The 26,636-nt window shown below is 32.7% G+C and overlaps 3 protein-coding genes and 1 pseudogene across 4 annotated transcripts; all 4 read right to left on the reverse strand.

The window, feature by feature from the left end:
* Positions 1-357: 357 nt before the first annotated feature.
* On the reverse strand, positions 358-4,092 carry LOC107427894 (probable nucleolar protein 5-2). 2 transcript variants are annotated; one of them, XM_048480119.2, is made up of 9 exons: positions 3,875-4,092; positions 3,459-3,563; positions 3,103-3,144; positions 2,735-2,914; positions 2,430-2,594; positions 2,147-2,347; positions 1,323-1,820; positions 1,111-1,245; positions 358-1,009 (listed from the first exon to the last, which is right to left on the reverse strand). In XM_048480119.2, the coding sequence occupies exons 2-9, from the start codon at positions 3,534-3,536 to the stop codon at positions 614-616; spliced, it is 1,695 nt and encodes a 564-aa protein (XP_048336076.2). In that variant the 5' UTR covers positions 3,537-3,563; positions 3,875-4,092; the 3' UTR covers positions 358-613. The 2 variants fall into 2 exon arrangements, with proteins under 2 accessions (XP_048336076.2, XP_048336077.2); XM_048480120.2 differs by having other exon boundaries at positions 3,857-4,092.
* A 1,833-nt stretch (positions 4,093-5,925) lies between these two features.
* Positions 5,926-10,019, reverse strand: LOC107427882 (probable nucleolar protein 5-1; annotated as a pseudogene).
* A 7,750-nt stretch (positions 10,020-17,769) lies between these two features.
* LOC107427896 (protein FAR1-RELATED SEQUENCE 5-like) lies at positions 17,770-23,293 on the reverse strand. Its single transcript, XM_048480111.2, has 3 exons — positions 23,289-23,293; positions 21,442-21,557; positions 17,770-20,038 (listed from the first exon to the last, which is right to left on the reverse strand). Exon 3 carries the CDS (start codon positions 19,883-19,885, stop codon positions 19,388-19,390), a length of 498 nt encoding a protein of 165 aa, XP_048336068.2. The 5' UTR covers positions 19,886-20,038; positions 21,442-21,557; positions 23,289-23,293; the 3' UTR covers positions 17,770-19,387.
* Positions 18,476-19,063, reverse strand: LOC132799427 (protein FAR-RED IMPAIRED RESPONSE 1-like). Its single transcript, XM_060811244.1, has one exon. The coding sequence runs from the start codon at positions 19,061-19,063 to the stop codon at positions 18,476-18,478; it is 588 nt and encodes a 195-aa protein (XP_060667227.1).
* Positions 23,294-26,636: the final 3,343 nt, after the last annotated feature.

The following is a 26,636-nucleotide window of genomic DNA, read 5'->3' on the forward strand; positions in this document are numbered from 1 at the left end:
AAAAAAAGAAGAGGAAACTCAGGAAAGATAAAATAGAAATATGTTAAATTTCTGATATAATAGTATGTTAAATTTCAGATGTTCACTTGTACAGTACAGTGATCCAAAACAACAGAAAATATCATCGTTCCTGAAGAAGAGTAAAAGGAACGCACTTGACTTTGATATTGACCCTTCCTTTTTCTTTTAAAAAAAAATTATTTCTTTCTTATTTGTTTATTTATTATTATAATCATTACTTTTGGGTTTCGCCTCAATATCATTCATTTATTTATTTATTTTTTTTGGTGAATCATTCCTCTATTTTTTTTTTTATTTTCTTTTTATAGCTTAAGAAATAAAGATTAAAAACAACGATGATCAGAAAAAAGAAAACTGCCCATTTAGTACCAAAGTATAAACGAGAATTGAAATTTTCAAAAGGAGGAAGATCATATGCAACAGTACATAGCTCATTGCCAAAGCAACAATAAGTGTTCCTCCATGAGCAACAATTCAAAAAAAAAAAAAAAAGGTTGAAAAAATTAAATTTTACATATAGAATACCTAACATAGCCTAAATAAACCAAAATTGTTGGGTTGCCCGTCATTACAACTTTTTTCCAGATCTTTTTTAATCCTCACTTTTCTTCTTCTTCTTCTTTTTCTCCTTTTTAATGGATACTTCAGATTCTTCTTCTTCAGCATGTTTTCTTTTCTTTTTCTTCTTTTCTACGACATCGCCGTTTTCATCAGTATCCTTTGCCTCAACATCCTTGGCTGAATGTTTCTTCTTCTTTTTCTTCTTTGTGACCTCTTCATCTTCTACTTGTACACTGGCATTTGAATCAGGCAAAACCGTGTCATCGTCATCAGCCCTCTTCTTCTTTTTCTTCTTCTCTTTTTTATCTTCACCAGTAGCTGGAGCCTCTGCAGTTTCAGTGTTCTTCTTTGGAACTGCTGCTTCTTGATCCTCAACATTAGTCTTTGCTGTTTGCCCAAGTATGGAATCTGCAGCAGCATTATAGGTCTGCATGGAATGGAAGATGCTTATTATTTGCTAATAATAAATGAACAGAAGAGGGAAAACTAACTAACTAATATATATATATATATATATTTATATCTTGCCTTGGCAGCAGTTATCAATGCCCCAGCTCCCTTCTTTCGATCTTTGTCATAGACTTCTATCTTAGGTTTGCCTTTAGCTGATCCAGCATAATGACCCAATTCTCTGCCCTCAAGATTCCTTAACCGTGCCTCGAGCTGCACAAATAGCAATTACTGTAAAAAAAACACCTTTCAGTAATAACAACCAACACAGAAGGTGGGAAGTATTCTACCTTGGCTCGATTCTCTAGTCCCATAGAGTTATCTTGGTTATCTCCAAGAGCATCGCATCTAATTGCCAATGCAGTTTTTGCAGCAAGCGATCGTGAAATTTTCCCCTTAAGCTTTGGGGCTGCCTGACCAATCAAGGATGCATGGTAGATAAGCCCATATTTGGGAGTTGCATGCTTGGTCTTCAGAGCTCTAAAGAGAGCCTTTTCAGCACCAAGAATCTGAACTGTGCTCCCAGGCTGCTTTGCAAGGTTCAACAAGCTACCGCCATGAGCAATGAGGCGAGCACCAACAAGCTCTCCAACAAGAGCAGTCAAATTTGGGGCAATTGTGTTCATCCTGCTTTTTAGGTAATCATAAAGTTGAGCTCTGTACTCTGAAAGAGAGAGCACTTGATCACAGAGTTCTTTGATGTTAATCAGATCAAGGTCACTAACTTCAGTTCCCATGGATATCATAGCTGCTTCCTTCAATTCTGTCTCAACCTCCTCTGGCAAAATCTGTGACATTTCAACAATGAGAAAGTGGTTATACATTAATTAGTCTCATTTCCATCTTCATGAAAACTGATGATTTGATCACACTTTGTATTTAGGTTGCTGTTTCACACAGTAAGGTTATCAAAAATGTCATCCTTGTGATGTCCACCCGCTATAAAATGATGTTCAACACAATTAAGACTGACAAAATGTTTAAGATTAGCCATATAAAGGAAGATAACATGGAAGACTAGCACTAAATGAATTAGATTTGGGTTTTCTGACAATACAAATATTCATATTAGATAAGCACAAAAAATAAATAGGAATCATATCATCAAATCTACCTCAGAGAAATCAAGCTTTGCAGCATTTGTACGGTTACCCATCAGCTTCACAGTCTTGGCATAAAGGATATTGTCCTGTACAATCTTAGCAAGCTCTGGAAAATGCCAACCATACCATTCTCGAACTCTCATTGCATATGTGTTCAGCTCTTTATCAAGATCATCAAGCAAACCAATGGCTTGAATGATCATTGTATCAACCTAAACACAGAAATATAAAAAATCTTATTCACGGATTCTATAAGATCCAGAGCTTATCAGACATAAGAATAGAAAACCACACCTTATCAGCACTGAACTTGAGCTTGTATCTAGATAGACTATGAGATAAGCCCAAGCTCATTGGAGCCAAATCCTGAACTGCAAGACCTGAAATGAGTTCAGTCAGCTGACTTCTCACTCCTCTCATCAGTTCCATAACAGTATTGTCGTGGATACAATCTATTTTCTGCAAACATTAAATGCCCTGACTTTAATAAATGAAAATAATGCAAAGTGGATCAGTTGCAGAAGACTAATTCACCCTCAATAAGTAAAAGGTGCAGCATAATGAGAAATCGGAAATTAAGTTACAGATTAGTAGCAGACCAATTTCTCCTTTATGATGTTTCCAAGCTTCGAATCTGCCACAGCTAATGCCTCACCATCGCAGTGAGTGCGCAAGAACTTGCGTAGACCCTTACTTGGTTTGCTGTCAATCAAAAGGGTTGCAGCTTCCAAAGCTTCTGATGTATTTTCAAACTTGGAAAAAGCTTTCAGCTTTACCACCTAATGTCGATTCCAAAAAGTAATTAGTTTAAGAAGTACAAATATACTTGCAGAACTTATAATAACACGACCATATATATCACTTGGACTGCTAAAGCAAACCACACTGAAATCAAAAACTAGATGGAACTATCATTTGAAATGCATAACATTTTCTTGTTTCAGTATGTGTGAGAGAGAGATATTACCTGTCTGGCTGACTCAGAAGTGGAAAACTCCTTCCACAAGTCCTGCAGCATAAGTTATGCGTAAATGAGAAAGCAAAAACGCAAAAGTCCATAAAAGATAAACAATATACTAAGCTAAAAATGAATATCCTGACTGTTCCATTCAGTTACTAAGAAGTTTAGGGACAAGAAAATAATTTTCCTGAAAAATATTCAGTTTTTGTATCTTGAAACTGAAATTGTATGAACTAAAAAAAATAATAATAATAATAATAATAATTTTTTCATATCTCCTTTCACTTTTCTCAGAACCTAAAAGATACTTAAAAAAAGATCATAGTAGAAGTCAGAAGTTTGAAGAAGAAGAAGAAAAAAACCTCAACATTGGAGAGCTTCCCTTCATTCAATACTTTAAATAAAGCAAAACCTGCAGGAGTCTCAAAAAGCAGAAGCATTTTTCCAGCTCCTCAAACAAAAAACACCTACAAAAAATAAATACACCCATAAATCATTACCAATAAGTCATTAACTTAAATCCCATTTTCCAGTATTCCACATAACCCTTAATTTTTATCATGTAGAATCACATCCATAAAACCCAAAAAATACTAATGAAAATTTTTGGAATTTTAATGCATTTTTGTGTGCTTTTTCAATTTTTTTTTTTTCCCCACCATTTACAGGAAACCAAGTAATGCACGAGTTACTCAAAAAAGAGACAGTATGATGGAAACAATAAGAAAGAAACTGAATATTCTCGGGAAAATATTCGTACATAAGAAAACAAGCTTACTGATTGGAAGAAGAAGACCAGAAGTTTTTTCTTTTTAATCTTCTTTTTTATTTTGCCACAGCCCAAGAGATACAACACAGGCCAGAAAGCACAGAGCGAGAGCGAGAGAAAGAGAGGGACTCAGAGGGACAAGAGAAGGGAGGCTTAATAGAGAGAGAAGGTTTCAACTTTTTTAGGGTTTTTGCGTCTTGAGCTTTTATGTCGTCAATGGGTTTTAGGTTAAGAGGTTTGTAAAGTAATAATAATAATAATAATAATAATAAATAGCATTAAAAATTAAAAAAAAAATTGTGGCATTGACTAATTTTGATAATATAAAATTTTGAAGAACTTTACTTTTAATTTATTAGACGAAAATTTTGAAATTGGATATGAATTTGCTGTTTAAGCAAAAAAATAGAAAATAAAAAAGATAATTTAATAATATAAAAAAATAAAATCTTAATTTTTATCAGAGAACCCACCGCTGGTCCGTAAAGAAAAGTAGAAAATTAAACAAATGATTATTTTTATTTTATCTTATGTTTTAAAAGTTGTAAGTTTTTCTTTTTTATTATTATAATAATTCATGCATTTAGAACGGTATTTTAAACCCATATAAATTATTAAAAAATTAAATAGTATTAGAGTTATTAATAAATATATCAAATTATTTAACATATATATATATATATATATATACATATATTATTTTCTTATATGATTGATTTATATTTAATTATGTCTGTTCTTTTAAAAGTTGAGTTTTTATATTTAAATTTTATTAATATATTAGCTAATTAAATAATAACATATAAATTACTAAATTAAATTAATTGATGACTATAGTTTTATTCTCAAAACTTGCACCAGTGGCAGGGCAATTGCCCATCGTGTTTCAGAAAACCAATAAACTTTCTTTAAACATTCTTTCAGGGAAAAAAAAAAAAATATATATATATATATATATATATATATATATATGACACTTTTCTTTTTCCAACTTATCCAACATTAAATGGTTGTTAGATTAATATTAGATTTTACATTATTTAGTAAATTTTATTCCGGATTTAATTAATTCGTATACACATAATAAATTTAAAAATAATAAGTTCAATTTATGATATATATATTTTTTATTATTTAATAAAAGGATAAAATAAATATTATAAAGTTTCACTTAAGACTACTTCTGAACACTCTATTTTGTCTCCAATTTCAATTGAATGCATCAAGTTTCAAATTTTTTTAATTGAATGCTTTCATTTTCATCTACATTTCAATTTAGGCTCCAATTTCAATTTTATTTTTTAATCAAGATTCCCTAATGAAATTTTGCTTAGAATAAATATTCTTTTATAAATCCAAAAATTTTATTAACTTAAAATATACAATGCTCAAATTGAGATAAAACTAAAATGAAACTAAAATCAAGTATCTTAATTGAAAAAAAAATGAAAATGGAGCCTAAATTAAAACCAAATGGAAATTGATGCACCCAGTTAAAAATTTCGGAACTTTTGAGACAACTTAATTGAAATTGAGAGCAAACTAGAGAATCCAAAATTAAACTCGAGATTAAAACCTTATTTGGCACGATTTCTACTTCTTCGAAAATGCTTCATGAGAAATTATTTTTTACCTTTTACTACTTAAAAGTGCTTTTGGAAGCCTGAAGCACTTCTTGAAAGTTATTCAAACATCCGCAAAGCAACTTTTGATTTTAGCTTCCCAGAAGCCATGCCAAACATGGCTTAAAACACTTTGTTTTTCAAAAGAGCTTCACAAGAGCACCATACCTTCTTTGCTTTAGTTACGGTTGTAAGTTATATTCCAAAAACCCAAAGCTCTTACGAAAATATTGTATGGTCACACAAGCCCTTGGGAAGGCCAAAAACTCAAAGCTAGAATCAGCTTCTCGAAAACATGCCAAAAAAGGTGCAAATAGTATTGGCATAGAATTTGTTTATACCAGAACCATCACCTAACACACAACTGCCTTTTTCTTCCCCACAGTGAATGAAAAAAAAAAAAAAAAAGGAAAAGAAAAGAAAAGAAACATTAGAATGTAAGAAAAAGAAAAAATGTTGGTGAAGCCTCTTCTGATAAAAAATATCACTTGTACATATTGAAAATCAAAATGAATGTTTCGCTCCTGATTAAGATGAAAAAGTGTTTAACTTTCCAATTTATACAGAGACATCATTTATTCTAATTACTTTGCAGAAGCATCAATAGCCCCTCAACAACCACCACATTTCTCCCGTTGAATCTAACAACAACTAAAAGAAAAGACTTGTATAGTATCTGTACCTGGTGTCATTTTTGAAGCTTACTAAGTTCTGCACTTGCTTTTGATACGTTGTTATGATCTTGCATTTTTCTTGTCCATGTTGGGTGGCATTCCCTCCCGACTAGAACTAGGCAGATTTTAAGGTGGTGAAGCAGAGCATACCGGTACAACTGACCTAATTCGTCGCAGCTGGTGCCATAAAACTAATTCATACACCTCCAAGTTCCATCCTTTCAGGGATGGGTCTGGCTGAACATGAAGGGCCTCCAGTTCTTATTTTTGGCAGAACTGGTATTGAGGCTGGCAAATTTGTGGTCTGGAACACATTGAAGATGCAGACCACACAGTTCTATTCATCTTAATCCTCACTTTTCTTCTTCTTCTTTTTCTTCTTCTTAATGGATACTTCAGATTTTTCTTCTTCAGCATGTTTTCTTTTCTTCTTGTTTTCTTCTCTGCCACATCACCGTTTTCATCACCATCCTTTGCCTCAACATCCTTGGCTGAATGTTTCTTCTTCTTTTTCTTCTTTGTGACCTCTTCATCTTCTGCTTGTGCACTGGCATTTGAATTCTTCAACACTGTCTCATTGTCATGAGCCTTCTTCTTCTTCTTTTTCTTCTTTGTGATCTCTTCATTATCTGCTTGTGCACTGGCATTTGAATCAGGCAAAACTGTGTCATTGTCATCATCCCTCTTCTTCTTTTTCTTCTTCTCTTTATTTTCACCAGTAGCATGAGACTCCTCTGTGGTTTCAGTGTTCTTCTTTGCAACTGTTTCTTGATTCTCAACATTAGTCTTTGTTGTTTGCCCAAGTATAGAATCTGAAGCAGCATTATAGGTCTGCATGGAAAGGAAATGCTTATTATTTCTTTACAACAAACAAATGGAAGAGGCAAACTACCCAAAACATAAAAAACAAGCATCTTGCCTTGGCAGCGGTTATCAATGCCCCAGCTCCCTTCTTTTGATCTTTGTCATAGACTTCTATCTTAGGTTTGCCTTTAGCTGATCCAGCATAATGACCCAATTCTCTGCCCTCAAGATTCCTTAACCGTGCCTCGAGCTGCAAAAATACAGTTAAGGTAAACAGAGTTTCAGTTATGACAACCAAAAAGGAAGGTGGAATGTATTCTACCTTGGCTCGATTCTCTAGTCCCATAGAGTTATCTTGGTTATCTCCAAGAGCATCGCATCTAATTGCCAATGCAGTTTTTGCAGCAAGTGATCTTGAAATCTTTCCCTTCAGCTTTGGGGCAGCCTGACCAATCAAGGATGCATGGTAGATTAGCCCATATTTGGGAGTTGCATGCTTGGTCTTCAGAGCTCTAAAGAGAGCCTTCTCCGCACCAACAATCGGAACTGTGCTCCCAGGCTGCTTTGCAAGGTTCAACAAGCTACTACCATGAGCAATGAGGCGAGCACCAACAAGAGCAGTCAAATTTGGGGCAATAGTGTTCATCCTGCTTTTTAGGTAATCATAAAGCTGAGCTCTGTACTCTGAAAGATCTGAAAGAGAGAGTACTTGATCACAGAGTTGTTTGATGTTAAGCAGATCAAGATCACTAACTTCAGTTCCCATGGATAATATAGCTGCTTCCTTCAGTTTTGTCTCAACCTCCTCAAGCAAAAGCTCCGATATTTAAACAATGAGAAAATGGTTACAAATTAATTAGTCACGTCTCCATCTTCAGGAAACTGATGATTTCATCACACTTGGTATTGAGGTTGCAGTTTCACCCAGCAAGGGTATCAAAAATTTCATCTTTGTCATGCCCGTTCACTATAAAATGATGTCCAACACAATTAAGACTGTGACAAATTGTTTAAGATTAGCCATATAAAGGAAGATGACACAGAAGAACGACAACTAAGGAATTACGTTAAGGTATTCTAACAATAAAAGAGTATATTCATATTAGACAAGCAAAAAAATAAATAGGAATCAAATCATCAAATTTACCTCAGAGAAATCAAGCTTTGCAGCATTTGTACGGTTGCCCATCAGCTTCACTGTCTTGGCATAAAGGATGTTGTCCTGTACAATCCTAGCAAGCTCTGGAAAATGCCAACCATACCATTCTCGAACTCTCATTGCATGTGTTCAGCTCTTTATCAAGATCATTGAGTAAACCAATGGCTTGAACGATCATTGTATCTACCTAAAAACAGAAATATAAAAATCTTACATGAAGATTCCATAAGATGCAGAGCTTATCAGACTTAAGAAACAGAAAAACACACCTTATCAGCACTGAACTTGAGCTTGTATCTAGATAGGCTATGAGATAAGCCCAAGCTCATTGGAGCCAAATCTTGAACTGCTAGACCTGAAATGAGTTCAGTCAACTGACTTCTCACTCCCCTCATCAGTTCCATAACAGCATTGTCATGGACACAATCAATTTTCTGCAAACATTAAATGCCCTGACTTTAATAAATGAAAATATAGCAACATGGAACAGTTGCAGAAGACTAATTAACCCTCAATTAAGTAAAAGGGCCAGAATAATGCGAAATTGGAAATCAAGTTTCTAAATAACAGATTAGTCGCAGACCAATTTCTCCTTGATGATGTTTCCAAGCTTTGAATCTGCCACAGCTAGTGTCTCACCATCGCAGTGGACGCGCAAGAACTTGCGTAGGCCCTTACTGGGTTTGCTGTCAATCAGAAGGGTTGTAGCTTCCAGAGCTTCAGATGCATTTTCAAACTTGGAAAATGCTTTCAGCTTTACCACCTAATAGTGATACCAAAAAGCAATTAGTTTAAGAAGTAAAAATATACTTGCAGAACTTATTATAACATGACCACTATACTCGGAGCACTAAAGCAAACCACATTGAAAACAAACACTAACAAACACTTGATGGAATTATCATTAGAAATGCATAATCCAATATATATATATATATATATATATATTGTTGTTGTTGTTGTTGTCCGTGCGTGTGTGTGTGTGTGTGTGAAAGAGAGACAGAGAGAGAGAGATATTGCCTCTCTGGCTGACTCAGAAGTGGAAAACTCCTTCCACAAGTCCTGCAGCATAAATTATGCGCAAACAAAAAGAAAGTCTATAACAGGTTTAAACACTATATGAAGCTAAAAATGAAAATCCTGACTGTTCCATTCAGTTACTAAGGAGGTTAGGACAAGGGAAAACAAAGTATACATTTTTCCATCACTGGAATCTAAAAAAGCAGAAGTTTTCTGAAAACTATTCAGTTTTTGTATCTTGAAACTGAAATTATATAAACTAAAAACATCAATTTGTCATATTTTTCCCTTCACTTGTTTTCTCAGAAACTAAAGATATTAAAAGATCATAGTAGAAGGTTTGCAGAAGATAAAAAACCTGAACATTGGAGAGTTTCCCTTCATCCAATACTTTAAATAAAGCAAAACCTGCTGGAGTCTCAAACAGGAGAAGCATTTTTCCAGCTCCTCAAACAAAATAACACCTACAAAAACAGAAAAAATAAATAAATAAACCGTAAATCATATCCAATACTTCATTCTCTTAAACCCCTATTAAACTATTGCACGAAACCCTTCATTTATCATGCAGAACCACATCCATAGCAAGACCAGATGAATAAAATACTTCCACCTTTTACCAGAAACCAAGTAATGCACGAGTTTACACCAAACATATGTATAAGCTTACTGAATGGAAGAAGACAAGACGAAAGTTGATTTTTCCCCACAGCTCAAGAGAGAAAACAGAGGCCACAGAACGGAGCCAGAAAGAGGGACTCAGAGTTTTTGAAAGCGCAAAAGGAAACGAAGGAACAGAGAGAATTGAAGCTTAATACGTAGATAGAGGATGAGAGGGATTTTGACTTTTGAGCTTTATGCCGTCCAAGGGGTTTAGTACTTAAAAAAAAAAAAAAAAACAAAGAAGAATAAGAACATGCACATGAACTCGTTAAGAATAAAGAGAATAAAAAGTATTTTGAAACATAAATAGTAGAACTTTAAAAATTTTTTTAACAATATTTTTTATATTATATTTTTTATTTTTATTTTTTTAATAAATATTTATTGTTATATTTATTTATTTTTTTGGTTTTTTATTTTTAATAATAAATATTTTTAAAATATATTAATATAATATAATAGTTTTAAAATTTGATAAGCATTCAATAATATAATATGATATTAAATATAAAAAGTGTAATTTGAAAAGTTAAATCTATTTTTTATTTTAAAAAATTAAATTATAGAATGGATTGGAATTTATTTTTAAACATTAGTTTTTCAAAATAAAAAACATATAATGGATGAAGAGCCATTTGAGAATACTCTAAAAGATTTGAGATTAAATAGTTATAAAAGTAACATAAAAAAAAAAAATTATTGGCATTGGATAATTTTTTTTTAAATGATATAAAATTTAGAAGAACTTTTAATTTTAATTTATTAGACAAAAATTTTTAAAATTGGATATGAATTTGCAGTTATAATGTTTTTCAAATAATATAAAATTTAGAAGAACTTTTACTTTTAATTTATTAACAAAAATTTTAAAATAGATATGAATTTGCAATTATAATGTCGACCTAGATTTTTTAATGCTTGTTCAGTTTTTTTTTAATCATATTTTTTTTTATGGATCCTTATTTGTTTTGTTTTTTAGCACTTAACTGTTTTTTTTTTTTTTTTTTAAAGATTAGGAATTCTCTTTCTTATATTTTTTGACTTTTCTTAAAAAATATTTTCACCATTACCTTTTAAAAAAAAAAAAAGAGAGAGAAAATTAATTAGATTAGATCATCTCAATTCTCTAATATTGTAAAAATTTAAGAAAAAAAAATAACGTACTGTCTATGTGCAATCCGAGCTATTACTTTCTTGAGACACTTTGCAATGGTACGTTGACTGATACTTCTTTCTTCTATTTTAGACCTTTCTGTGCCTGATTTGTTTTATAGATGTCGTAGTTTTGATTTTTTTTTTTATTAAGAAAAGACATAATTTTGGAATGAAACCCTCACCATAGTTTTATGTTTCATAGTACATTAATAATTTTACTGCAAAAATTCCTATCTTTTTACCATTTCATGATAGACTTACGTAAAGATTCTTTCTAACAGAGATTTTATCAGACTTTATGCTAAAATAAATAAAATAAATAGTAAATAAAGGATTAATTGTACTTTGCTATAAAAATTTTAAAATTTTATGATTTGGATCTTAAACTTAAAAAAATATCAAACAAGATCTTTCTTCTCCTTAACTAACTTTCTAGTTTATGTTATCACAAATTCTTATACAAATTTTTTGAGCAAAACGGTTACCAATTTATTTAATTAAATTAGAAATAATTATATCCGATGCATAAGTAAGGTCAAATCTAAGAGGCATGACCAGTAAAGAAAATATCGAAGATATGAATTTACAGAAATATCGATGGAAATGTTGATATCGATAGAAATATCGATAAGGTTACGAAAACTGTAAATTTTTAATTTAGAATATAAATTTTGACATATGAGATAATTAATATAGCAAAATAATATAAAAATACAAGAATTATAATACAATAATAATAAAATACTCATCCAATTAGTCATATATACTAAAATCTTATATATTATATAACAGAAAAACTAACAGTATTATTTATTTATTTTTAAATAGATAAAATCAAATTAAACACTAAGACGAAAAAGATAAAAGATAAAAGGATATATATTACCATGCTATAATGTATCATCCCTTATACAATATAATATTATCAAAAATTTTTTTTTCTTTTTCCTTTTTCCTCCACGTGGGAATAAAGATTTCTTTTTTATCCTTTCTTCTTCTTCCTCTTTTCCCTTTGTCTTCTTCCTCCCTCTCTTCTCAGCCAGATCACAAGCAGCCCTCTCTTCTCGGCCGATCACACTCACATCACAACCAGAAAACAAATTCACAACATACAAACACATAAACCAAACAGCAGCAGATCACAAACACACACACACAAAAACCAGATCAGATCTCCCATTACAACCCCACACACATGCCGGTCGAGATCTTGCCGAAAATTCCACCGACAACATACGACAATCCATCGATTTCTCCACTGATTTTCCACCATATCCACCCAAAAAACAAAATCCCCACCGACATCTGCATTTCCAGTCAAAACCCGTCGATTCCGGCAACATTCCTCCGGCAACCATGATGGAAACTCTTTCCCCCCCCCCCCCCTTTCGGTGTCAGCGGTGGATGACAACTGACATTATCAGCGACTTTTCGCCAGTGTCGGTGACATTTGCTTCCCTGGGCATGACACAATAAAAACAAACCTTCTATCAACGATTAATACACTAATACATTCATTATCGTACCCTAGTGCTTATACGCTCAATCACATTCATTATTGTGCACCCTGGTCTGTATATGCCCAATCACCTATTAGTAGTACAAATTCTTATAAATTTGTCAGTAAATCCAAACACACTTTTGAAAAAAAAAAAAAAAAGCAACATTAGCCGATCATCATCATCATCATACATATATATATATATATAAGAACACTTTAAAAATCAACCCATCAAGCAGCTCATTGAAAAGGCATTGGAATTAGTTCATAATGAAGCATTTCTTCATTGCTTGATTGCTTACTTGCATTCTTTTTTATTTATTTATTTCTCCCTAAACAGTAGTAATAATAGTAGGACATGTATTGTACTTCATTTTCTAATTGGTTGGGCAAAATGATTCCTGTGCTCTGAATCTCATTTTACATAAGAAATTTTAGTGTGTCTAAGCAAGCAAATTCATTAGTATTGATATTCTGTACTGAACTTCATTTCTTTTGCATGAACTGTCATTTTGATGACTAACTACACTATAATTTTGTTAGTTAATTTCTATTTCATTTTAAGATAAGAAGGGCTCAAGAACTAACCAACACATTGATGGGAAGAAAAAACACCATACTCATTTTTGCTGATGCATGGAATGAACAATTACAGGGGCATTAAGAATGAGGCAAAAGGATGACATTTGTGATTGGCATATTGCACTAAAACATATGAAATGCAAAGGAAAATTACATGCATTTTTGATAATGTATATGATACATTGAAACAATGAGGTTAATGGAGTCAAGGGCTGTTTAAAGAAGATAACATGACCAAGGTTGAATTTTGTGAGCAGAACTTCGGCAAACAACAAAGACTAAGTTTTAAAGCTAGCATGCACGGAGCAACATCAGTACATGATTATGCATATGTTAATTTATGGTTGCTCCCACGCAGCTACACATGGGGGTAACAAAATTGGTTTTTCTTTATTACTGATAATTATTCTAGGAAAGTATGGGTTTGTTTGTCTTAGAACATAAAAGTGAAGCTTTTAGTAAATTCAAGCACTGGAGACTGCTAGTTGAAAATCAAACTAGTAAGAAATTGATAAGTGTAGAGAATAAATAATGGCTTAGAGATTTGCAACAATGATTTTGATATTTATTATCCCCATGGAATTTTAAGACACAGAATTGTTAGATACACACTCAGCAAAATGGTGTTATCGAGAGAATGAACGGGACTTTGTCAGAAAAAAAGTTAGATGTATGGTGTCAAGTTCTGGTATGTCAAAATCCTTTTGAGAGAAGATGCAATGACAGCATCCTATCTGATAAACAGTCGTAGTTCCAATGCTATTAACTTTAAAACATCTGAACATATGTGGACTGTTTATATACCCCTGCTTTGTCAAAACCAAGAGTTTTTAATTGCTTAACCTATGCACACCAAAGTGAAGGTAAACTTGAACGAAGGGCTTTAAAGTACATTTTTCTTGGTGTAGAAATTAAAAGAAATTTCAAATAATATTTCTTTATCTTATTGTTCTTCTAAACCCAAGAAGAATATAAAGATATACAAAATAAGTAAATAACATCAATTATAATTAATTACAGTTATTTTTAAAATTTATTTATAGTTACCTAAATAATTACTAATCAATCCTTAAAAAAATAATTGTGTGGATACATTTCATCACTCCTTAAATTTCTATATAAAAAAAGGCATATCTTAACTGTTTAAAACAATTACAATTCTATGGTCTAATCTATTTGGATTATCTAAATATGAATAGAATGATATCTTAATTAAAATATTTTATTTCCTTAAATAATATATATATTTTTTAATTTTTTTGGATGAGTCTATATAAAGGCGTAAAACATCAACAATTTATATAGTATACAATAATATTCTACACTTAAGAAAGTCCAATGGAATGTTTTACGTGACACAACATTTTTATTTTGCAGTCATCATGGTTCATTATGGTGAAGAAGGTGTGATTTTTCATCAACGGTAATTTTTTATACTAAGTATTGACATCTCATGATGACACTTGGTTATCCTCAGGGGGTTTAAGATAATGGATTGCAATTGTACAAATCTAGTGGTTTCAAAGTGATCATTAGTAGGGATATTATATTTGATATTATATTCAATGAATATATTATGCCTTGTTTGAAGACCAACAATGCAGAAACAATAGCTTCAACAAGCAATAAAAAGGTTCACGTTAAGGTGTAGCTTCCTACAGCAAACAATGACATTCAAGACACACAACAAACACCTATCCAAGAGATTCTATGTAACACCCCATCCTAAAGTACAACAGAAATTTTCCAACTTTGACCGTTGACCATTGACCGAAGAGGTCAAAAATTGACTTTTTAACTCGGATGAAATTCTAGGTTGACTGAGGTACCATTACAAAGTACACGTTGGCACGAGTTCGTAGACTAGTAGCACATTGAAAACGGAGCTAAGGTTTGAAAGTTATGAGCAAAACAAGTTGAGGTCGAAACTGTCCAAGGGGTGCCGGAGTTGACTTTTTATTCATGCAAAGTTGAGTTTTGACTCATGTATGGTTGTGAAGTACTCGTCGATACGAGTCCGTAGACTAGTGGCACGTCCGATTTGGACATGTGGTTTGAAAGTTATGGAACTGTAGAGTTTTTCAAATACTGTATTATTTTAACATTATTTTTAAACGTGTAACGATGTGCCACGTGTGACTTAATAAATGTGACCATGTGTCACCATGTTGAGATGCCCCATGTCAACCATGCTTAATATCATATTATTTTATTATTGTTATTTTATGTAATAATATTATTTTTAATATTATTTAAATATTTTTAATTTATTTCTTTTTATTTCTTTTTATTTCTTTTTCTTTTCTTTTTTTTCTTTTTTTTTTCTTTTCCCCCATGTGGGGAAAAAATGGGACCCAGCCCCGATCCCTCTTCTTCTTCCTTCTTTTTCTTCTTCCCTTTTCTTTTCTTCTCTCCCTCAGGTCCATCGGCCTTCACCATTTCCGGCCACCACAAGCCACACGCGCCGGCCACCGTCCAAGACCACATGCCTGCGAGCTCACCAGCCAAATTTGGCGGCCGGCCAGCCGGCGACGAGCCCAGATCGGACCGGTGAAGTCGGCGGCGGCGAGTTTAAATATTCCGACGATTCCGCCGTATTCCGGCCAACCCAGTCCAAATTAAACCTCCTTTTCCCCTATTTTGGGTCTTCTGATCCCAAATATGGCCTCTAATTTCCAAAATTCGAAGCGGTTTGCGAGATACGAGGAATTGAATCTCGGCCGAATCTTTCCGGCCAAATTCCGGCCACCGCCGGTCGAATTGAGCTCAATGGAGGTCGGTAATATGATCCTCATCTCACAAGCTTTCCATAGACAAATAATTTGTCAATTTTGATTAATGTTTGTGTTAGACCCCTCGGGTACCGGGTATTATTTATCCGAATAAAATATTAATTTATTTGACTGCGTGTGAATTGTGTTCTAGGAGCACGGGTGAGTCGTGGAATTGATCCCATGGAGGATCTTAGGTTAATTGCGTGCTCCAGGTGAGTGACCCACCTTTAAACCTATTTTGGGGTAATTAATTATATTTAATTGGTGTTTAATTGATATTTTGAAATTATGCTCATGTGGTGGAATTTAATTATAATTGTGGAAAATTATTATTTTATAAGTGCGTATATGTTTGTTGGTACTAAACGTAAATTTTGGGTTATCCAAAAACCCCGATTTTTATTATGGTGATTTAATTTTATTTATTATGCATGAGCAAGGTATTTTCGGTAATAAATCGTATGTGGTTTTAATATTATTTTTGGGCATAATTGGTTTAAATATTTTAAGAAAATTATTTGTTTAATTGGTGGTTTAAATTTTATAAATTATGTCTGTGGAATATTATTTGTTGGACCTCGTGTTACGAGAAAAATTATTTTTATATTGTTATCGATGGTTTCGTACCGGGTATGTTAAAGGAAAATATGTGGGATGGTAAATTTGAAAACTGGTATATTTCCCACGGTAATTTTTGGAAAATCGGTACGGTAATAATTAAATTAATAATTATTTTAGACGCACTCATACAGTATTGGTGTTCCGGTGTATATGTGGTTAGCGCGCAAGTATTATATCTCCCGTGAGTTGCTATTGGACCGTGGCCAGGCAAGTTTGATATTGGCCACAGCCACCCCCCTCCTTGGCCGGGATGACGGTTTCAGCAGCAGTACTGTCGGGACGCTGAAGTGCCGTATGCAAGTTTCTCTCTTTAATCTCCCGCCAGTCGGTGCTCGGGACGCTGGGTATCGGAGGGCATCACTGGTATATGGTGTGGTGCGTCAAATATAAGTTTTCGGATAGAAATTTCAAACCCCAAAGTATTCAAAATTTATTTATTATAATTTATTACATTTTATTTATATTTAGGATATTTATCTATTGTTTATTAAATTAATTGATCCCTTGGTTTTCGGGAGGTATGAATATCGGGTTTTGTGAAAATGTTTTAAAAGGGGAACATTTCCAATGGAGTGAATAGTAAGGGTTTTGAGAGAAAATATTACTTCAAAAGATTTATTTATTTATTTATTTAATTGTTTGGTATTGATTAATTAAATCCCTTTATTTGTTATATTATTAATATTAAAGGTGTTCAGTAGATAGGGTCACTCACTGAGATGATTAGCATTTCATATTTTTAAATTCCGTTCCCCTAGGTCCAGGTTGGGAGACGTTGATCGTCCGGGACGAGCCCGATGTCTCAGTTCGTTGCCGAAAGTCCAAGAAGTATTTCTTCCCTTTTTTCCTCTCCATCTTGTATTACTTATCTATCTGTCATTATATTAATTCCATATTTATTTGTATAATGCTCTATATACTGTATTGGACGTGTAGTTATTATTTATGCACTGAGTTGCTGTTATTCTTTGAAGTGCTGTAAATTGTGGAATCAATTTGTATTATTGTGGGAGGAATAAGGGGATGAATATAGAAGTGTGTTTTCCGTGCAGGAAATTTGTGGTAAGTCCTACCCTTAGGGGAGGTGCTGCCGGATTTTCCGTTGGAAGGTTCGGTGGTATTTCCCTGGAATCAGGGCTTGTCTAGGGTTTCGGGGAGGAATCTTGGACGGGTCCTGACATTCTAGACCAAATTGAAGAGACAAAGAATGACATTGAACAAAAAAAAAAAAAATGAAGAGAAGCAAGAGAAGACAAACAACCTGATCATATGGGTACCATCCTAATTTCATCGCAAAAAGAAAAAGTACAGAAGCTAAAGAGAAGAGAACTCTTAAACATCAAAGACTTATGTTTAGTACTGAAAAAGATAGAATTAAGGAAAATGTTGATTGATCTCACTTACTATATGTTATTTGTCATTTCTTTTTCTTTCTTCCTTCCTCTTGATTGATAAAAGAGGAATTTGATCCAATCCTTTTCCTTGCTTTGTAACTACCACAGTCGTCTATGCTATCACAGCCATCTTCACAATCAACTTCGACATTTTTTAAGCTCAAATACTTAATCCCTTTTGTTTTCAAAACATTTTCAACCTTTTTCTGTGCAGTATCTAGGCAATCTTCCATTATTCTCCTTGTCTCCTTCCTTGGTGTGCGCTCTTAGCAATGAGATGTAAAGCTCTGTGCATGAGTTTTCCTGAATACAAACTTGATTGCTTGTTGCTCTCACCAGCCATCTCTTCTCTCTGGTCTTCCATCACAACCGCCTTTTTTGCACATTTTGTCCACCTCCTCAGCACATATTTATCTGGTATATGAGATACATTTTTTGCACAGAGCACCTTTAAAGAATGACTACATAGAATACCAAATGATTCGAATTTTGCACGACCACATGCAATGGAGGGAACTGAACTATTAAACATTAATGAAACACCTTCATCCTTCTTGCAGCTTTTCTCTATGAATTTGAACATGGAAACACCTTCCAAACTAGTAACTTCTTCCATTTCTAGTTTTATGCTTTTAACATATTCATTCTTGAACATTCTCAATATTGTGCCAGTATATATATCCTCCTCGCTTCTCCAACCCTTTTCTTGATTTAGAAAACACTGTTTCATTGCAAGTACAAAAATCTTCATTTGTTTCTTCTAAACGCCTCTTCTCTGCTTCTTGAACACATTGTTGAACAAAACCGGGTAAAGTCATGATGTCAGTACCCTCTGAAGTTTGAAAAACAGTATTAATGGTCATGCTGTTTAATATTGATTCTACTCCAGCAGTGAAGGTCTTCTTATTGTTAAAGAACAAATGAGACCATTTTTCGCATAACGCAAATAGCCTATTAAGCCATGAATTCCCTAGGAGGCCATATTTGTCTAGTAACAAATTCCATTCTGATTCAAACTCTTGCTTTGAAGAACATTCAAAGATACATCTATTGAAAGTGCTCTCAAAATTAAGGCAGCGCTCATAACATGTGGAAAGGTGTTTTTTAGCATTTTCAGTGATATAACACATACCAAGACGGTACTCTGTCTCTGGAAACACCACCTTTACTACACTAGCAATGGCTTCAGACTCGTCGGTATAGATTGTTTTTGGCGGACAGTTACCCATTGTTTCCATAAAAGTTTTCAACAACCAGAGAAAGGAGTCTTTACTTACATTAAGCAACAAAGCACACCCAAATAAGATACATTGCTGATGATGATTAACGCCCTAAAACGATGCACAAATCATATTGCATCTTTCCAGCTGGACCACCTCAAATGATTAAGTCAAAAGTAGAATGTCACCAAAACAATCATAGTCAATCCTTGACCTGCCATCCCTCCAAAAGAAGTTTGTGGAGTGGCTTTCAGCATCAACTTGGATTGTGTATAAAAATGAGGGATCTTCCACTTGCAAATGTTTGAAGCAATCTATTAAGCTCTGAACATGTTATGGTTGTAGAGAATTCAAGGTGCTATGAGGCAGGTAATTATTGTAATCCAAGTTGTTTGTAGCCCCACCATCTTTATTGGTTGAGGCATTGATATGGTCTATAGGGTGTTCTGTTGAAGGCTCAGGCTCCTTAGAGTTATAACCAGTGAATAAATTCTCCTCCTTTACACTACTACATAGAGACCATTGTATTGTTGACCTGTCAAGGTCATGATTGTGGTCAAGTACCACATCGGAGATCAACCACTTGCCACCTTCAACTGTAAGTTGGATGTTGGCTTTGCAACCCGTTCTTGTTTCTCTTCTCTGGTACTTCTTTATGTTGTTGGATGATGACTTGGTCGATCTGAAACCTTCTTTGGAACAAAACAAATATCGTTTTCTAATGGTTCCATTTGCCAAGTGGTTTAGCTTTCCTTTTCTTACAGAGAAACCAATTTGTTGAGCATACTTCTTGTAATACTCATAAGCCTCCTTCTCGGATGAGAACTCCATCCCTTTTTCTGGTACAGGTATAAGTTGAACTTGCCTTTTCTCAATTGTAGCAAGCAATTCGGATTGTAATCCATTTTTGTTAGGGTTTGCTTCATCATAATTACTTTGTGGAATTCCGTTATCCCATGTATCTACATATAAATTTTCCAACCCCTGCAATTTATTATTATTATTATTGTTTTTCCAAAAAGAAAGAAAATTAACATGAGTTAGTAGTGGATTCTTTTCATATATTTATATATATATATATAGATTTATTTCATTTTTCTTTGACAAGTCACTTAAATTATATCCAAACAGACAGAACCAGAATGCTTACCTTAGGTGTCAAACTGTAAAAAAAATTTAAATAGATGATAGTATACAAATTGTTTTTTTTTTCAAGTAAGTAATGTTATATATAAGATAACATATAATAAATTTAAATATGAAACTTTATGTTTATATTGTATGAGTAGGAATGTTAAGATAAAATATTAAAAAATTTCCATGTGATCTATTGAACAAAATTTCTTGTACACAAATTTAAATTTTTCTTGTACCTGGTGGAGTGATATTATATGTGGAAACTATACATGAATTGTTTTTGTTAATTGAAAAATATATATTTGACCAAGCAAGATTTTGATGAAAATGAGAAAAGAAGTCAACAAATAGGAACTCTAATGATAAAAACTAAAACTTAAGTATAAAACTTACTTACTTTTTCTCTATAACTTGATTATGTATATGTAAGTACATAAATATTATTCATCAAGTTTAAAATATATAAGAATATCTTTGATAGTAAATACGGATTGTTGCCCGTTGTTATAGATTTTGAAATCATCTAAATATAGATGACATAAATATACATTCAATTTTAAAATGTTTCCCTAATAATAATGTACAAAATATTATTTAATAGCATATGTTTCATTAAGTTTTTTCTTTTTTTGAAAAATTAATTTTTAAGTAAAATTTTGCTTTTATGAAAATATTACAAGACAGATCTTTGAAAATTACAGGATGATCCAAACAGTTTGACAAGGTATTTAGATAGACATATTGAAAATGTTTTTTTTGAATGGCTATATATTTTTCTTATGGGGTAAAAAAATTTAATAACATAGAAGATAAAGATTAAATCTTTTAAGATTAAATCTTTTCTATTTTTGATGATGGTGATAAATGTTCAAACTAAACTTTCATGGTACATTACTAAATGAAAATTATGCATTTGATCTTTTTCTAAGAGGCCAAATATCTATTTTCTATTAACATTCAAATTTATTATATATAATTATAAAAGGGCAAACTGGAAACCTGTAAAGGCTGGCCCCCTCTAGGGGGCTCCATCCATGTATCTAAACCTTTTTAAGTTTCACATTTTTGTTTTGCAAATTAAAATAAAATATCAGATTTTCGTTGGTATGAAACAAAGATCAAAAGCCTGATATTGTGAGCATACATACCATCCTACAATTTTTTCTTTTGATAGAATATATACCATCTTATTCCTACATACCTAGTACATGTTTTCTTTTCAATTGAGAAATACTAAATTGGGCTGTTACCGCATCTTTGGTCTGTGATTCAGTAGGAACTACCGAGAAAGGGTCGCCGTTGGTGGCCCATACTCCCGACCCGTTTGATAACTCCTCTGGAAGATCCCAACTCTTCAATAACTCTTCTGGAAGATCATCAATCAAGTCAAAAATTGGGGAAGTGGTGTAAGAATGATACAAATTGAAGCAATCTTCCTTGAAAATGACCATTGAAGGATATGAAATTAGGAAATGAAAAATGAAGATGATAAGAAGATGTATATAAATTTTTTTGGGTAAGCAGACAAGGAGAAGATATAGCACAAGAGTCGAGCAGCCAAATTCAAATCTCAAATATTGAATAGCATCAGGTAGACCGCGTTGACTCTTTCCATGCCTTCTTTACCCATGGGTGGTGAAAAAAGACTGGCCAGTCAAACTCCGTTAAATAAATATCATTAAAAAAAAAAAAAGGACAAAACCTACCACTCACTTTTGTCACTCTAGGGTAGTATATTTGTCCCTGTATAGCTTTCAGCAATAACAACTGTTTGGCATCAGGTTGACATTATAAATCAGACACACTTGAATCTACAGTGACAATCATAGTTAATTATCATTGAAAAGGTTTATCATTTGTGACAATAAGTAGGTCGACACTGGTTGTCACTGGTTTTAAAACCTTTAACTGCACTGATAATTGTTACAACAGGCCCCATAAAATTGTCTGTAGGGGCTCAACTATCATTGATTGCATCCCACAATTTAGTTAAACATAATCATTAAGTGTAAATTTCTTCGTCACCGAACATTTCTATGTCAATATTTCTTTTGCAACAACAATTTACAATTACAAAATTTTTTTGTCGTTGTCTAAATCTATGACATCTTATGCTCTTGTGACAATAACTTCCAGTCACACACATTTGTTATCACTATTTTGTTTAATGCTAATTGATTGGTTTGGCACAATAACGTTCTATCACAACTTAAAAATATTATGGTTTCTATTTGTTATTTATAGATCACTTGCTAGCACAATCAAGTGTTGTCACTGTTATTTAATAAAATATTAGATTTTATTAGATCCCACTAATTAATTATTTTAACACTAAATTTTCATGTACAAATCTAAAATGAAGCTTAGAGAAATGCAATTTACATAAAATTAATAATATTTTTCTACCATCAAATATCTTTTACATTGAAATTCCAACACTAAGTACACTATACAAGGTGCACTAAATAGAAAGAGCTTAAACTGAAAGGTGAAAAAATGCATGGCGGTTGCCTAGTCTCTAAACTATATCCATCTACGTCATCTAATACAATTTCATCACCACCATCTTGCTCAAAGACCACATTTTTTTTTTCCCACTAAAAGCGCCTTTTGATTCACATAGAGTCAAACTTCTGAAAGAAATCTTGTTCTAGACCTTGCAAAGAAACCATATAGCATATATAACAAAGTTATATACTCAAATCTTTGAAATATGCCAGTCATTCTAGACATATTGATAAAAAATTGATGATGGCTTTTAAACTAGACAACAAGCTTCTTAGAGCATATGTGGCATGTGGCTAACAAATATAGTCGTGGTTTGATTAATTCAATCCAAACTTACAATTTAAGATACACTGGAAAAGTAATACTAGAAACATTTCATATAATTAGCATATGATGGATAATGAGATCTCTAAAATATTGTAAAAACATCATTCTCCCAAGAAATAGACAATTGCTGGAAATCTTAAAATTCAAAGATATAGCAAATCACAATTTTAAGATCTTAAAATTGTGATCCTCAACCGTTGATGTAATGTGGTAAACGCAACAAGCAGAGGAAATTCCTAAGTACGGGAAAAAGAACACGCACCTCGCAGCTAAACTAATCTTTGGATGCCCAAATAGCTGTGGAGGGGTAAGTATGGAAACCTTAGTCACAATTCCCAAGGATCCTTCACTTCCTACTCAAATGAAAGCACAATTTTATAGAATTGCATCCTATAAACAGACTTATAGTTGCTAAATACCAAAATAAAAAACATTCAGTTCTAGTGTATATATATATATATATATATACGTATAAATAAATGCTTAAGTCATACCCAGTATCATCTTTACGTTAAGTACCAAGCATGTCAAGCACATCACCATTTGTTAAAACAACTTCGACCTAGAAGAAAACAAAAGTTAAGTTTCATATTTTTTATCTTTGTTTGTATGAAACAAAAGATCAAATAAAATCATAATTTCATTGGTATGAAACAAAAGATTTAAAAAAAAAAAAAGCCTTCCTTTTTCCCTGACTCGACGATTTTGTGAGCATACATATATACCATTACAACATTTTTATTTTTATTTTTATTATTTGGTCAAATAAATACATCCTAATCCTACCGCTACCTCGTATATGAATTCTTTTCAATTGATGAGAAATAGAAAATTGAAATGGTACCGCATGTTTGGTGTGTGTTTCAGTAGGAATTCTTGAGGAAACATCGCCATCTAAAATATTTTACCCAGTTTCACTTAAACAGATCAGGAAAAGCATCCAACTGTAGTCGACAAATCAGGAAGTGGGAGTAGCAGATGAAGGTGTAGTGTTGCGACAAAGAAAATTGAGAGAACTATACTCATAATAATCATTAACAGAACAATCCGAATGATTCATATTTGGAGTGTACGACTTGGAGGAAATGAAGGATGAGAAATTATGAACTGAAAAATGTGGGCCAAGGTTTTTTTTATGCGCCTGGGATATGAAGCTTTTGGCCAAACACCGGGTTTGTCTTATTTAATGCAATACACTTTCTTTCTCCGGAGCGCCAAACAAGCCATATATGTGCTTTCTTTACCCAGTTAATTAAACTCATTCCCACTCCTACACCCACAAAACCAAGATCATCATCAGATTATTAAGCCCATTCCCATTTCACGCCACAAAATTCTAGCTTTCCTCATCCCTATGAACCTCAGCTTGATCGAACTGAGGTATAATTATAAAGGGAACAAGGGGTTTTCTCCATTTGACACGCACCCCATAACCATGTGGTTTGGCATTTCTTGTTTGCTAGCATATTGCTTGTTGTTTGGAATCCACCTAATGACCACCACCACTCATCCAAATTATAGTACCGCTAATTATTCACATGGATGCAGTACGCTTTTTGGTTCCCTTTCAGTGGCATCTTTAGCATCCATGTCTTATCCAGACTCCCCGAGGCCAGCCTTATATGGTTTCTATTGCCTGCTGTTCATGGGAGATATTATTCTCAACAACCGTACCAAAATGATCATGATGTGGACATGAATTCATGAGAAAATTGTCCTGTAAACTCTATGGTCCACTGGAAGCACCCCATGCCCATCAACCATCTACTAATTATGCACCATCCTCTTTGGATCCGCACCACATTACTAACATATATTGAACAACGCTGCTGGCATTGGCATGCCATTCTTTTTCTTTATATCTATATCTATATATATATATATATATATATATACAGTCCGTCTATGGTGCGGACGGTCCTCATACGGACCACAGTATTGGTGACAATTTTTCATAATATTGGTGACGATTTTCGAAAAAGCCGTTGTTAATACTATGAAAAACCGTCACTAATACTGCGGTACTCATGCGGACCGTCCTCACCATAGAATTTCTATATATACATATATATATATATATATATATATATATATATATATATATATATATATACATATAATTTTTTTTTTCTTTTATAGATTAATTCACATTGCTATTACTATTTCCAAATAGGGGTGGCTAAGCTGGGGCCACCCATTGACGTAGCCTCTGTCATTATGATAATGATACATTAATACAGATGCATTTCATTCAATAGATTGTTGGCCTATATATGAATCTGTTCTAATGTTTATATATTATTATTAATTGCTGCTTTCTTGCTTATAATATTGTGGCTTGCTGTAGTGATGGGATTTGTCATCATTGATTAATGATTATTATTAATGGGCTTTATATAAAAGGATTCATTTTTAATATTTTAAAATAAAAAATAATAAAATTAAAAATACCAATTAAAATTTATCATGTAAGATAATGATCATCATGATATTGACAAATAGCAAGACTTGATGATAAAGCCTTTTACAAAGTAGGAATACAATATAGTGCTTAGTTTATATAACTTTAACAAGACTTGATGATAAAGCCTTTTACAAAGTAGAAACATAATATAGTGCTTAGTTTAAATAACTTTAACGATAAAAGAATAATAATAAAAATAAAACATATGTGTGGATCCAAACTTGCAACATTTATGGAATATGCTTGAAAGTGGCTGCGCTCAATTTATATACTTTAGTTCATCTTTTTAAAAGTTAAATTAATATGTAGCATATAATTGATAACAAAATTTCTATAGCTATAATTTAAAAAGCAAATAAGGATAGAATTTTAGCTGCTTTGGTGCTTTTGTAATTTTTGACTCTTTGGAGGATAGAGTGTGTAAGAGATGTGTAGATAGCACATGCCTTCGCAGGGTTAAGTGGTCTTCATCATCAAACAAAACGGTTAAATTAATTAGTAGCATACTCGATCACAAAAAGTCTTTAGACAGATAAGGATGCTTAGGTGCTTTTGTAATTTTTGCTTCTTTGGAGGGTTGAGTGTGTATGATATTCCAATAACTTTTTTGCAAAAATATTTAATTAATAAATGCACAACGTTTACATTTACTAATATTAAAAATTATTTTTACTAATTACACTAATAAATTATATATATTTTATCCTTAATAAATTAAAATATATAAATCTAAACTCACATAATCAATTTCTCTAAAACTCCATTCTTCATCTTCTAGAGAAATGCTTGGATACAACAGTCTCATCATGTTAGCTTGTGTGACCTCCAACCACAAGTTGCCATATGTCAACTTTTTTTGAAAAAATTATTATTATTATTATTATTCTTTTACTTCTCTCTTCCCTCTTGAACCTTCTTCCTCTCACGTCCGTGGCCCTCCTCGTTATGACTCCAACTCTTTTTTTCTTCTTTATACAGTTTCTTTACATTTTTATGCTTTTTGTTAAAAATCTATTCCTATTTTCTTTCTCTGTTGTATCTTCTTAATTTTCTTTGTTTCCCATCCCAAAGATTAAGAACAATAAAAGATTAAGAGGAATCTGGCCCGAATTGTTCTCACAGTTGGCATCGCTAATGAGTCCAATT

This window comes from Ziziphus jujuba, chromosome 9 (genome assembly GCF_031755915.1).
Source record: "Ziziphus jujuba cultivar Dongzao chromosome 9, ASM3175591v1".
Classification (NCBI taxonomy): Eukaryota; Viridiplantae; Streptophyta; class Magnoliopsida; order Rosales; family Rhamnaceae; genus Ziziphus; species Ziziphus jujuba.